The sequence below is a fragment of the Vipera ursinii genome (assembly GCF_947247035.1).
Source record: "Vipera ursinii genome assembly, chromosome: 1".
Classification (NCBI taxonomy): Eukaryota; Metazoa; Chordata; class Lepidosauria; order Squamata; family Viperidae; genus Vipera; species Vipera ursinii.
This window is the reverse complement of record NC_139512.1, coordinates 168,850,650-168,865,267: the sequence shown is the minus strand read 5'-3', so window position 1 is coordinate 168,865,267 and position 14,618 is coordinate 168,850,650. Positions and strand designations below refer to the sequence as shown.

Below are 14,618 nucleotides of genomic sequence, written 5' to 3'. Positions count from 1 at the left end.
GTTGTTTTCCCAAATTGGAATAAATCCATTACAAATGCAATCATATTTTTATTTGTTTGAAACTGTGTAGTAACAACATCTTTTCTGCTACCACAATGTAGACAATACATTTAAAATTTCTCTTCGGACAAACTATGTTTGAGTGCTTCGACATTAACAATTCTTGGTCTTGAAACCTCAATGAGGTTAGATGTTGTTGTGTGTGGAAATTGATAGTGTCCAGATGCTGGAATGCGGGGTTTCTCCGGAGCTTTTAATCTTCCCATTATATGTGTAGTTGGGGGAATTAAAAAGAGAGAATCCTTCGGACGAAACTTTGCTTTGTATACTTTAACACCAGTACCTCGAAATTTTTCTAGAAAATAAAAACACTGCTTTTACTACCATCACTATTATCTGCAGAGTATTTCAGACTGTTCAGCTACGTAATGTTGCAACCTGAGTAGGACTACTTGTGGGCTGGATCCTTATTCCACCTGGTTCATTTGAACAGCTAGAAGTGGAGTGAGTAGCGGCATTGGAGAATGGTTCCAGACACCTTGAAAATGGTGGCGGTGGGTGTCCTCCTGGTGAGGCCACCTCTTAATCCAGCCATGCCACACAATTACTGTCTGGTGTCCAACCTTCCCTTTGGGAGTGGAAGTCTGGAGAAGGTGGTTGGGAAGCAGATTGTCAGGCCCAGATATGGAACAGAAGCAGCAGTGGTCATTCTTATGGAGGGAACCTGGACAGAGGAGTGCACAGCTCCTGACCTTTTTATATCAGTGTTTTCAAATTTAAAGATGTGTGGGCTGCAACACCCAGAATTCCCCAGCTAGCATGCCACTGGCTTCCATGTATTCCTCTTAAAGCCCCTTTCTTTAGATCCACCATCTCACCAAGTTGATGAGCTTTCAAGAACAACAGTTTGAATGGTAAGTATTTCCTGGTGGAATGCAACATTAGAAGTCTAACCACATCTGTGGGTCACAAGCTTATTAGATAATGGGATATATATATATATATATATATATATATATATATATATATATATATATATATATATATATATATATATATATATATATATATATATATATATATATATATCTCCAGCCCACTCCACACAAATCTGGATTAGGAGGCATATTTAAATTTTTATATGTGTTATGTGGTTATCAAATGCTTTCTTGATTTGTGTACTGCATTGTATCTGTTAGCTAGGCATAAATTACCTCGTATGTGTACAGGGACAGCAGGTGGCCCTCCGTTTATCTCCAGGCTGAAAATAAATAAAAACCAAGCTATTAGGTTAGGATGCAGATAATTTCCCAGCTCCTCTGTAAAGTACTTTCACTAAAGTCCAGAAACCATTCTTAAATAATGTAGTTTGAGAATTCTGCTAACCATTCTTCTCCTCCCACCCCCGTTTTAACAATTAAACCTAATACAATCCATTCTATGTTTCTAAACCAGGGGTAGGCAACCTCGGCTCTTTTACGACTCATGGACTTCAACTCCCAGAATTCCTGAGTCAGCTATGCGGAACGCTGTTACCTTCCCATCGTAGTGGTCCCTATTTTTCTACTTGCATTTTTATGTGCTTTCGAACTGCTAGGTTGGCAGAAGCTGGGACGAGTAACAGGTGCTCACATGGCACTTGGGATTTGACCCGCCAAACTGCCGACCTTCTGATCGACAAACTCAGTGTCCTATAAAGTCGTATTTCCAGCCAGAAATAGACTTTCACCAGAGCATTCATTGTATTTAAATAAAAATCTTTCATCTCTGTCTTGGGGTAAAGTCTTAAGCTTCCATATTTTGACTATTTCCCAAGCATCTATGTGATTTATCCTTTCAAATAGAAATATATTTTATTCTAAAACTGATATGCACAGTATTCTGAAACTTCACTAGCATTTTAAATACTGTTCATACCTGAGAGATGGGAGCCCAATTTTTTTTTGTCTCCTGAATTCCTTTACAAAATCAGAATTTATTTTTGCATCTTTGCTGAGATTTATTATTAGCCTCTTGAACAACTTGGGCTTATTTCTACATTGCACCAGTAGATGGCGATATGCAGTCCGATTAAATGTTAGATAGCCAAGAGCACACGCCACAGCTGAACGAACCTAGAAAAGACATCAACACTGTAGGAATGCAGTTTATTAATTTTGTTTAGGAACAGTGAATCAGACTATTTTACAGTAAGCAACAAAGCAAGAGAAGTATGAAAACTAATATAAAAGTTCTGATTGTCCTGAAGAAATTCTGTATACCGTATGTCACTTTTGTCCGTTATTTGGATATATCTTTCCCTGTTGCCCAATTTTGTATGTATGAGTTTGTGAGCACTGTATTACATTTTTGATGAGCCAGGGTGAGGTTGATAACTGAAAATCACAGTCTAAACATACTAGAGCCACTAACAGGTCAAGAAAGCAAAGAGCTCAAAGTGAAATGAACATATAATGATACAAGACAAAAAACGTGATATGGTGCTCTATTCATATCAAGTGGCAGGGAGAGAGTCTGGTCTCTACTGAACAGTAAGAAAATTTATCAGAATTTTAAACTCCTACCTCCTCTTCATTTGCATATAAATGATAACAAAGACGTTGGACAGTTCCCAAGCTTGTGATTGCTTCTGGAATGCCTGCCCTTGTGTGGGCCAAGCTAGCTATTAATTTTCCTAGGGGTGGGGAAATGGAATGGAAGTATAAGTATTTCTAAATTGTGCAAATAAATTGTATCCAACACATTTCAGTACAATCGGAGCTTCCAAAGTATTGGACCTGAGTTTCTCAAACCGAACCAGAGCACCCTATTGTGGGCTCACAGGCCACTTAAAATGGGTTTGGTTTTCATTTTTTGAAAACCTTGCCTAGCACAGACAATGGAAGACTGGAAATATGATTCGGGCTTTGCTTTTGGCTTCGCCTGCATTAACCTAGTGGGCAATTGTGGAACCTGTAAGATACAGATTAACATTAAATTATTAAAAGTAGCATTTTTCTTTCCTGCTCTACTTTAATCTCAATACTCGTGGCAATTATACGCATCTGTTTATCATTTTACGGAGTTCCAGCATTGAAAAATCTGAAAGAAATCTGTATCAGTCGATTGTAATTTCCTAAATATTTTAATGAAACAAGACTTTAATATATTTCAGTTTTCATTGTTTTTGTTTCTCTTCGTTTGGTATGCTCAGCTAGGTGGAAAGTTAAGTATTCAGTTAACCACTCCTTCAGCTGAAGAAGTGCACAGATGTGTCTATGAAAGAATCAAACTTTTTAACTGAAATTGACTAAAATCTTGACTAAAATATTTGCTTATTTCAGGGATATTTTTTCCAGAAAATTGTGATGAAGCTTTAGTGGATTTCCCAGACATATAATTACTTCAGGGATATAACTTAGACAACAGCAAAGCAAATGTGCTTATATTTATGTGTAGGCTTTGTTTCAAAATAATAGAAGCAAACACCAATCCAGACCATTGTTGTTACATTAAAATTTTTATTGATTTATTAGATTTTTATATTTCCTTTACTATTTTTATAAATAACTCAAGGTAATGAACATACCTAATAATCTTACTTTACCCATAACAACCACCCTCTGAGGTGGGCAGGACTGAGAGAGAGTGACGCCCCAAATCATCCAGTTGGATTCATTCCGGGACTAAAACTTAACAATGTCCTGGTTTCTAGGCCAATACTTTAACACTGGCTCTCTATTTTTGATATATTTTTTATTGTTTTTATAATTTTGTTAGTATATTCCAGTTAACTCTTTCCTGTTAACGGCCTGAAGTATCATAAATTCTTCCACCACCATCCCTTTTCTCCTAGGAATTCTCTCCCCTTTCCTGAAGTTGCTGTTTGACCCCAAAGATGGCAAATGGTATCCTTTGGCTGAAAGGTGGGGGGGGGGGGGAAAGGAGAGAGTTAAATACTATATTAGTTATTATTTAAAAAGAAAAAAAAAACTGACCATCAAAATAGCACATTTTACATCCTACCTAGTACGGTCTAGATTATTGTTTCTTAAACTTTTTCTTCTCTGGATTCTTTCCCAGATTTAAAAAAATTATGGAGGTCCCAAAAGAGGTTTTGTTTGTATGGGTTATATTTACTGATCACATACTAAAAAATAAAATTGCTGCTACTGCTTCTCATGATTGTTTGACGGGATTTAATACGGTATTTTTCAACATAGGTTAGCAAATAATTTGATTGAGGACCCTGAGAGTGTTGGAAACCTCCAGAGTTCCCAAAACAATACTTTTAAGAAACACTGGTTTAGAGGTGATCTAATTTCTTATTCATTTCATATATCTTTCAAAGTCAGCGTGGAGTGATGCTTTTTTCTGTTTATATGAACAATCATGTGAATCCTGAGACTGTTCAAGAAGGATATACGGTAGGAACCACTTTAGCAATAGCACTTAGACTTATATACCACTTCACAGTGTTTTACAGCCCTCTCCTAGCGGTTTACAGAGTCAGCATATTGCCCCCAATAATCTGGGTCCTCATTTTACCGACCTCGGAGGGATGAAAAGCTGAGTCAATCTTGAGCCACTCAGGATCGAACTGCTGGCAGTCGGCAGAGTTAGCCTGCAATTCTGCATTCTAACTATGGCTATGGCTTTAGTGAAGATTATCCCTGTTTCCTTCATTAAATCTTCATTCTTAAGCACCACATTATAATTAATAACTGTTACTACAGTGATACTGCATAGTATGTTAGTATTTTATATACATTTGCTCTTACAGCATAGTTACCTGTTAACACTAGAGTAGTTGGTTTTTCTGAACATAGTAGGTCAACCAAGATAGAAATTCCTCTTGCAGACAAACTAACTTGATCCATATTAATTATAATTTTTGCTAGTACTACAATCTGAAATAGAATATATTTTTTGACACAACAGATAAAACAAGTTTCCTATAATTTTCCTTTTTTCCCCATTCCTTATTTTTCACAATATAATAAGCATTTTAGTGACAGTATTAAATACACATAGTACTGGAAATCTTATAATTACAAAAGCATAGTAGTAGGAGAAAATTTTTTGCATTAGTTAAAGGTAAAGGTTCCCCTGCACATGCGTGCTAGTCATTTCTAGGGGCCGGTGCTCATCTCTGTTTCAAAGCAAAAGAGCCAGCGCTTGTCCAAGGACGTCTCCATGGTCATGTGGCCAGCATGACTAGACATCAAAGGCGCATGGAACGCTGTTACCTTCCCACCGTAGTGGTCCCTATTTTTCTACTTGCATTTTTACGTGCTTTCGAACTGCTAGGTTGGCAGAAGCTGGGACAAGTAACAGGTGCTCACTCTGTTATGCGGCACTTGGGATTCGACCCGCCAAACTGCCAACCTTCTGATCAACAAGCTCAGCGTCCTAACCCACTGAGCCACCACGTCCCCTTGCATTAGTTAAGGTTAGTTAATTTTAGTTAGCTAAAAGTAGTTAAAGATTTTATATTACGTATCATCATCACTCCCTCATTTTGATTTATTGGAACATTTCCATATTCATTGTGCTTCAAATTTAAATATACTTTACCTTTCAGTAAATCTCACATAATTTAGTCAATTTTAATTCTACATAGACTTGCAGAAGTTTGCAGCATAACAAGATAAAGGCCCACAATTCCAGCAAAAGGGCTCAAAGTGTCCAATAATACTTAAGAACAAACCAGGAACCAGGAACAAAACAAGCAAAATGTTCTCAAAATATTAATTAGTCTCACAGAAATATCTGAAGAGGCTTGAATCAGCCATCAAACTCCTCAAAGATTTCCTGAAAAATTTTAAGATTTCTAACACACCAACAAAAAGTAGAAATGAGCCTTGTCAGAAAAGGTTCCCTGTAGACTGTTTTTCAAAACATTTGTACAAGGACAGAAAAGCCCTTGCTTTTCATCATATCTACCTACCCCACTTTCTACAGCTGACCATTCAAAAAGAACGGTCCATCCCAGATCAGTTTAATCACACACTCCATCAATTTAGCCTGACTCAATCTGTGGAAAGCCTTCCGTTACAAAAAGTTATTTTAGAAAGGCTTTCTAAAAGGCAATCTACATCATTGCTAGTCATTAACCAGATTTGTGGGAACTGATGGGAATTGTCTAAAATTTCCAGAGAACAGCATCTAGGAAATCATATTCTTTCCATATTCAGGTTTTGTGGAAGTCTTATTTTTTTTGTATTACAACAGAATCTTCCCAACAGGAAAGTTCCAAGTTCTAGAATGTGGCAAACTCCATTCTTCCAAAATGCTTATTGATAATTGTGCAGAACTAATTCTGACCCAACTGTTCATGCAATACCCAGTTTTGTACCTGAAAGGCAGCCATTGCTCTATCTGTCTCTACATCCGAGCCCAGAAGAGGTTCAAATACGTGCATTGATATGGGTCCAGACTCTAAAATCAGTACCTGTTGTGTAGGATTATTGTAAGCAAAAATTGCAATAGCATATCCTGCTCGTAAACGGATATCCTTAAAACAACAAGAAAATAGTAACATGTAAATGTTCACATTTAGATACTGAGATTTTTCACACAAACCAAGTCAGCGTATCTACTTTGAATTCCAGGGAAGTTAAAAGAATTTAATTTCTTTTTTTAAAATATACTATTCATTTAAAATTTTGATATTCTGTTCTTCATCTGGAAAGACACTCAGGACAGTGTAAGTAATAGCGTTCCTAAAGGGAAAAAGAAAAGATAACAAAAAGATCTCTAATAAAAAGAAAAGGTGATGCTGTCAGAGTGAATGCTATCTGTTATTCAAATGTCATTAAACTGGCAAGAGGACATGTGGATATTTAGTTGTCACCAATTAACAGACTGCATACAAATTTCATTATTTAAGTGACAAAGGTTCTTGCTTCACATGAAAGTGGGCCACATGGACATTATAACATTGACCCAGTAAGTGTCATGCCTCCATCGGAGCCTGAATCTGCGGAGGAAAATGAGTTGGAACCGAACCCTATGGAGGCTGAGGGAGAGGCATCTGTGGCTTCAGAGGAATGTGGGGAAGAGCAGGCCAAGGCAGGCCAAGGCCTTTCAGGATTGGGACAGGATGAACATGAGAGACAGAGTTCAGGTGATGAGCAAGGGCCACCCCCACCTGATCCTAGAGCACAGAGAGTGGAGAGAAGGAGGGAACAATGCAGGCAGGCTCAACTACCAGGAAGGAGAGAGTCCCACCCCTCTCCACAAGGCACACCTGGAGACTGAGATTTACGGAGACGCTGTGGGGAGAAACATTTGTCGGGAACAAGTGCTGATTCCTTAGAGTTTTGTGTGTGTTGTTGCTGATCTCTTGTTCTGTGACTTCTGCTTGGAAACCCAGAAAATCTGACCATTGGACTGACTGACAAAGTTGCTTGAATGTTCAAAGACCTCCGACTGTATTTTGGCTTCCCTTCTGAAACTTCTCAGGCAAGCGTATATTCACACAGACTCATTAGGTTTATGATGTATGTGTCATTCCTTGTTATCTCCATGGCCTTGAGTAAATTCCTCTCCTAATCAGACTGTATGTGAAACTACTTGCAGCCAGAGGCGACTGAAGGTGTGTGTGTCTTTGTTTTGAGGCTTGCCAGAAACGTGGGAGCATTTGGGGAAAATTTCGAGCAATTAAAAGGCAGTTTGAATTGCCAGCTGACTGCATTGCCTCTGTGCTGTGCCCTATGTCATCACAGTAAGTTTGTCTAGTATACAAAATTTCTCCCACATTAGCTATATCATTTAAATATATATAATCTCATTTATATCCCGCCCTTCTCCGAAGACTCAGGGCGGCTTACAATCTAAGCACAAATCAATGTGCTTAGCAATAGCCTTCATTCTATGTATATGCCTGCTTATTAGGGCTTTCCCCTCCCCAAGTGGCATTATTACAAAGTCAGCTTATTGCCCCCAACAATCTGGGTCCTCAACAATCCCATCTCAATTGTTCTATTTTGCATAATAAATTGTCGTTTCAAAACAGCAGGGCTACCAGTCTTGTGCTACAAAACTGGGGATCACTATTAGGTACACAAGAGAGAACATTTTACATTTTATCCCCATCTAATGGTTGTTTGGAGATTTGCATCTCAGATTTTATATTCAAGGAGCCTTTATTCATCAAATGCATTATTCAATTGCTGATTGACTGCAAGGCCCAAGCAAACTATTTCTTCCTGCAAATATCTACAGCTAGTAATTACTCCAGTGAGATAAAGCCCTCACTGGAGCTTCTAACATTCAAGTCCTGAATAGATTCACCCACACACTCCTCCAAGTTTTGAAATGTACACAAACAACAATATTTCAGTCAGAGATTTAGCTATGACATAAAACAATCCAGGTATCCCTCTAGGAAAGATGCCAGAGGATGTAATACTTTCCTTGAACAGGTTATCCACTGATATCAGCCCTAGCCATCATTTTTTTAAATAAAGGTAAAGGTTTCCCCGCACATGCGTGCTAGTCGTTTCCAACTCTAGGGGCCGGTGCTCATCTCCGTTTCAAAGCTGAAGAGCCAGTGTTTGTCCGAGGATGTCTCCGTGGTCATGTGGCCAGCATGACTAGACGCCAAAGGCGCACAGAACGCTGTTACCTTCCCACCGTAGTGGTCCCTATTTTTCTACTTGCATTTTTACGTGCTTTCGAACTGCTAGGTTGGCAGAAGCTGGGATGAGTAACAGGCGCTCACTCTGCTACGCGGCACTTGGGATTCGACCCGCCAAACTGCCGACCTTCTGATCGACAAGCTCAAGTGTCCCAACCCACTGAGCCACCGCGTCCCTTTTTTTTTAAATACCTAGTACCTTTACTGACAAGGACAATATGCAGCTATGTTATCTTCTATTGCCAGAGGGGGTGGGGAATGAAATCATCCTCATTCACACAAGGTGACAAGCACACAGCAGGAGCTGTGTTAGTGCTTCCCCACCAGTCTCACAGGCACACCACAGCATCACCAGTACCGGAGTGTAAAGACAACCCAAATCTTATTATTGATACCAGCATGTCCCAGTCCACATTCAAATGTAAGAAAGCACTAGATCACGGAGGGAGAAGTTGTGAGAATTCAGCCTCATTTTTGGGGGGGGGCGTGGCAACTAACTCATCATTGCTTTCAGACATTTGTCAGAAGTTTTGAATGAGTAGAGCTGGGTGTCATCAGCATGCTGATAGTATTGCTTGTCCAAGCTCCTGATGGCCAGCAGCAATGTATAGATATTAAAGCAGTGGGATAGGTTAATATCTTTTGGCATCCCACAGTAGAACTGCCAGGATGCCAAGGCTCCACCATCCAGTATTGCTCTCTGAAAATTTTCCTGCAAGTATGAGTAGCATCACAGTAGAACATTGTCTTCAAAGTGCATCTCATGGAAATGATCCAAAAGGATAATTGATGAGAGATCCACAAACGTCAAAAGAGTCCTACTTCCTTTCCCACAGAATGTCATCTACTAGTGTCAACAGGGCCAATTCTCTCCTTTGTCAAAAGTAAAAGTGGGTGTTTTGTGGTCTGAGCTAACTCCAACCATTTTTGTGCCTCCTCAAAATTCCAAACGTGTCCACAGCTCTAGATGCTGAAGATACTTAATTTATTGTTGGATTTTATAATATGAATACCAAATATTTTACTGAAGACATTACCTTATCTGCTGCATAAAAAAGCTTAAGGACATCCAAATAACAAAAACCTTCTTTCTCTTGTAATACAGTTTGCAGACTGCTATTCTTTAAAACAATACAAGCCAACGAAAATGCAACTTCAACCTAGAGATGAATTAGAATTGGGAAAAATTAAAATATGAATCATAATACTTTATGAGGAGTGAAAATAATCCTATAATTTGTTATGGCTTCAGGAAATCTAGCTTTGGTGCCCAAGAATATTTTCTTCAGGAAAGGAAAGATCCTCTTTCTCCAAAATTACTACTACTAGATCTCAGCTGCAAATGTCTAGTTGTATTTCTAGATCACAGCAAAAAAAAGTAAAATTGTTATATATATCTTTGCTGCTATTTAACAATTGTCCAGAGTGTTGCAGCTCAGACCTGGTACTGTAACCTTATCAGAGTGTGACATCTAGATTTTTTTCAACCTTTTATATCATATTTTTAGAAGAAAATAACGAATTAAACTATATAGACATGAAGCATATCATAAAACCTAGTGGAAAGCAAAAATCTTTCTATGGGTTTAAAGTATTTTCTTCTTTTCAAATCCCCAATTCTGTGCATTTTTCTCCTGTTCTGTTTATCCTAAATGTCATGCAAACAGTTGTAAGTACTGTAACATGCTCAGAAGAAAAATGCACAGGCATAAATATTGTAGCAACATTCCTTGTCTGTGCAAATAACAAATACATCTCACTGAATATTTTAATATCCTTAGGACAATTGTAGAAACTAATTGCAGGAGTATCTTTTTATGCATGTATATATGTGCCAGTGTGATTTATGATTTTAGTGCTAGGGTGAAGTTGATGGCCTACTAAGCCAGGACTGATAGTCTTGAACTATCCTTTCAAAGCTAGCTAATTCTATGAAACACTGTCTTTCTCTCAAGATCATCAAGCAATCTCAAGCAATCCGGTCTGGTCTGACGGGTTTAATTTTAATTGTGGTTTTAACTTATCTTCTACATTTGGGCAGTAGGGCTTAATTTATTCTCAATTTTCTGTATTTGTGCATTTTGACATTTATGTCACTGTTCACCACCCTGAGTCCTTAGGGAGAAGGGCGGTATACAAATCAAATAAATAAATAAATAAATAAATAAATCATTGTGTCATTAGGATATGACTATCCACTTCTGCTCCCAGGAAGTCAACTACTCATTGTAAAGGTTCTGCCCACTTGATTTAGTTGTTTTTATGGTAACTATGTATATTTCATCAACTTCATTCCTAGAGACTGAAATAATAGTAATAAATTATTCATATTTTAATTAATGCTGATATTATGGCAAAGTCAAATACATGTTCTTAAGATTGAAGCTCCATTATCTAACGTGGTAGGCTATTTTTCATCAACTAGAGTCTTCAGCATCCTGCAAATGTATTTTCTTTTATATTATTCAATGAGGAGAAACTATCAAAGAACCATATCAAAGAACCATTCAAGAACCATAGGTAGTCCTCGTTTAGCGACCACAATTGGAATCGTCCATTGGGTTGTTATGAGCAGCAGTCACTAAATGAAACTGCAGCTATGCTTATATTTTTAGTTCAGTTTTCCTTTGCTTTGTAGACCCTTGTAGGTTACAAATGTGAGGACTGATAGTGAAATTATTTTTTGATCACCGTTGTAACTGCGAACAGTCACCATTTGAGACACTTGCTAAATTAAGATTCTCTAATTTAGATCTGTACGACAAACATTTAAAACCCACCTTTATCTGAAGGGATGGATGAGTTTTAAGTAAATGAACAAGTATCGGCAAAGCCCCTTCATCCACTACATTCTCTTGACTAAGTGGATTGCTTATATGAGCTTCACCTACAAATTTGATGTCAGGCAAAGAGATCCATACAAATAAAAGAAGGGTGGGGGGGAAGGAAGGAAAATTAGCACAAGCAAAATACAGTCCCTTAACTGTTCTTTACTTTTAAGCAAGTATATGCTCCATGATCTAGCTTAAATCAATGGAAAGTCCTCATAAATCAAGAGCTAGCAAAGTCCTTTGAGTCCAGAAATGAGGTATGATTTTCTGTCCAAGTATAAACAGTGTATGAGAGAGCCAATTTGGTATAGTGGCTAAGGCACCAGGCTAGAAAAGTGGAAAACTGGGAATTCCAGCCTCACTTTAGGACAAAGCCATCAGGGTGACCTTGGGCCAGTCACTGTCTCTCAGCCCTAGGAAAGAGGCAAGGGCAAACTACTCCTGAAAATCCTTGCCAAGAAAACTGAAGGGACTTGTCCAGGCAGTTGCTAGGAATCAAAACTGGTGCAAAGATGGATGGATGGTTGGATGGACGGACGGACGGACAGACAGAGACAGACAGACAGACAGACAGACAGACAGATAGATAGATAGATAGATAGATAGATAGATAGATAAAATCTAACAACTCCTCAAGTTAGGAAACATCATCTTGTGAGAAATAGAATTAGGATTACTTTTAAAGTTTTAAAATGCTAGATGAAGAGATTTTTTAGATATTAAAGAGATTCCCAGATATTAAAAAATATTTTCTTGGTGCTTAGAACTTACCAATATTTTACTACTGATTTTAGTATAACATTACCGTCAGTTGCACTGATTTTACCCCATAAAGCTAGTTTTTACTTTGGCTTTCTTACTAGACCCTGGAAGTATCCTGGGTTAAAAAAGGGTCAGATAGCAGGACAAGTCTGCAGCTGACATCTGTACAGTACAGTACTATCAGAGTACTGTAGAGTACTCTATATCGAGGTAGAAGGCTGTATGGACTGACTAATCTGAATTAAAACAATACTGTATATTCGGAAGACATTGCTGGAAATGATTGTATTAAGGTCTATTCTTGGATAAGGTCTTCTAGAAAAAAAAATGGGACTAAAATATAAGTTGCTGGCAATAATTTCATACCATCTCTCCTGATGATTTCTTTAGATGTTCTTTCAAAAAAAAGCTCAGCAAGCCAACTATACCTCCAGAAGTGTATACCAGGAAATTCAGAAAAAGAGTGAACTAAATCCTGACTGAGCTATAGTTGGCTTTGTGAGTCACAAACTGCGCAGATGTAGGGTTGCAACTATTTTGATAACGCACCTGTGTTGTGAAGAGGGTTGCCACGTAGGGGGAAATGGACTGCTCTAGCTCTCAAAGTCGTCCAATATTGTACAATATTAAGACTACTCTTTCCTAGGCCCTCCCGTGGTTTTTTCCCGGGTGAGATTCAAGGTTTTGGTAATGGTTTTTAAGGCCCTACATGGCATGGGTCCGGAGTACCTCGGGGATCACCTGCTGCCGGCGTCAACTTCCCTCCGCCCTGTGCGTTCCCACAGAGAGGGCCTCCTCAGGGTGCCACCAGTCAGAGAATGTCGGCTGGTGGCCCCCAGGGGGAGGGCCTTCTCTGTGGGCGCCCCGGCCTTATGGAATCAGCTGCCGGTTGAGCTCCGGACGGCGCCTGACCTTCGCTCCTTCCGACGCGGTCTGAAGACCTATCTATTTGAACAAGCCGGCCTGGCCTGATGGGGGATGTGTTGGGGTTTTTATTGCGGATTTTTATACTATTATTTATTGTTTTAGCTAGGGCTCCTATTTAATTCTCTTTTAACTTTTGTACTCTGTATTTTATATGTGCCCTGTTCACCGCCCTGAGTCCTTCGGGAGAAGGGCAGTATACAAATATAATAAACTTAAACTTAACTTAAACTTAAAAGCTTTAACACTGTTATACTTTGGCAGCAATAGAAAAGGAACTACAGACCTACACACATTGTGCCTAAGGCTTTGATCACACTGAGGAGGGTGCCTTCTGCTATCCTTCCACTTCTTAACAGCCGGACCAAAGGGGCAATTCCATTCCCTTCGCATATTTGGTTCTGGTGAATTTCACTGTCCTTGCTAAGAGCTATGACAGCTTCTCCTCCTTCCAAAACGACAAAAGTAACAAATATATTTAAGATTTTTTTTGAGCTCCTACGTGATTATTTTTTTTAAAAAAATGTGCCTGTGATTGCTGAACAACAGTGACTTACCAACACACTGCATTTTATCAGACGGTGATAGAAGCATGTCTATAATTAAATTGTACCCAATCTGTTCTGCCATGAATTTCTGCTGCTTCAGGGTTTGTCCAGCTAGGGCCCAGAGGGTTACAGCCCCTTGTTCCTTCACCTTCAAGTGAAAGGCCTGGAAGTTGGACCAAAACGAGAAAGCTATATATGAAACTTCTCAGCACACTTATCACCTACTCCAGACATGTCAAACACAAGGCCCGGGGGCCGGATCTGGCCCGCGAAGTGGTTTCATGCGGCCCGCGAAGCCATCCTGGAAACAGTGAAGGAACGGCCGCCACTGCCTTGGCCCTGGCCCAGAGACCCTCCTTCTGCCAGAGACCCTCAGATCTGTCCCACTCCTGCCCAGGCCCCCATAGGCACCCTTGATGCGAATGATGTAGAGCTGGCCATGCCCACCCAGTAGGCCATACGTGCTCTAGCCACGCCCACACAGTAGGCCACACCCACCCAGGCCACACCCACCCGGCCCCCTGAGGGCAACCGCAATGGTGATGCAGCCCTCAATGAAATTGAGTTTGACACCCCTGACCTACTCTATAGGAAGAGTATTGATGCTTTTGGACTTTGCTGTTGAAGAAGACTCCTGAACATACCACAGAGAACCTAGAAAACTAGCCAATGGACCATCGAACAAACCAATCCAGATCTCACCAAGGCTGAAATTATCCTACTTTAAAGCCTTTATGTGAAGGCCCAGCTCTCTGGAGAAGTCTCTGATTTGGGGAAAGATGAAAGGAAAGGAAAGGAAAGGAAAGAAGAGGACCCACAGCAGCCAGGTGGATGATTTCAGTTATTGTTGGGAGACTTGAAGGACCAGGTTAGGGAAAGATAAAATCATGGGAAACTCTAGCTATGTGGTCTCTAAGGATTGACAATACT

The 14,618-nt window shown here is 39.4% G+C and overlaps 1 protein-coding gene across 1 annotated transcript in view; it reads right to left on the bottom strand.

The window, feature by feature from the left end:
• Positions 1–35: 35 nt before the first annotated feature.
• Positions 36–14,618, bottom strand: part of ANKAR (ankyrin and armadillo repeat containing) — a gene marked incomplete at its 5' end in the record, with an annotated part of 47,700 nt that continues 33,117 nt past the window's right edge. Inside the window, 10 exons of the mRNA XM_083368606.1 lie at positions 36–355; positions 1,215–1,261; positions 1,918–2,114; positions 2,565–2,674; positions 4,772–4,889; positions 6,338–6,496; positions 9,661–9,783; positions 11,404–11,510; positions 13,427–13,588; positions 13,698–13,851. Coding sequence (XP_083224732.1) covers positions 111–355; positions 1,215–1,261; positions 1,918–2,114; positions 2,565–2,674; positions 4,772–4,889; positions 6,338–6,496; positions 9,661–9,783; positions 11,404–11,510; positions 13,427–13,588; positions 13,698–13,851 — 1,422 coding nt within the window. The 3' untranslated portion in view covers positions 36–110. The remainder of the gene's footprint in view (positions 356–1,214; positions 1,262–1,917; positions 2,115–2,564; positions 2,675–4,771; positions 4,890–6,337; positions 6,497–9,660; positions 9,784–11,403; positions 11,511–13,426; positions 13,589–13,697; positions 13,852–14,618) is intronic.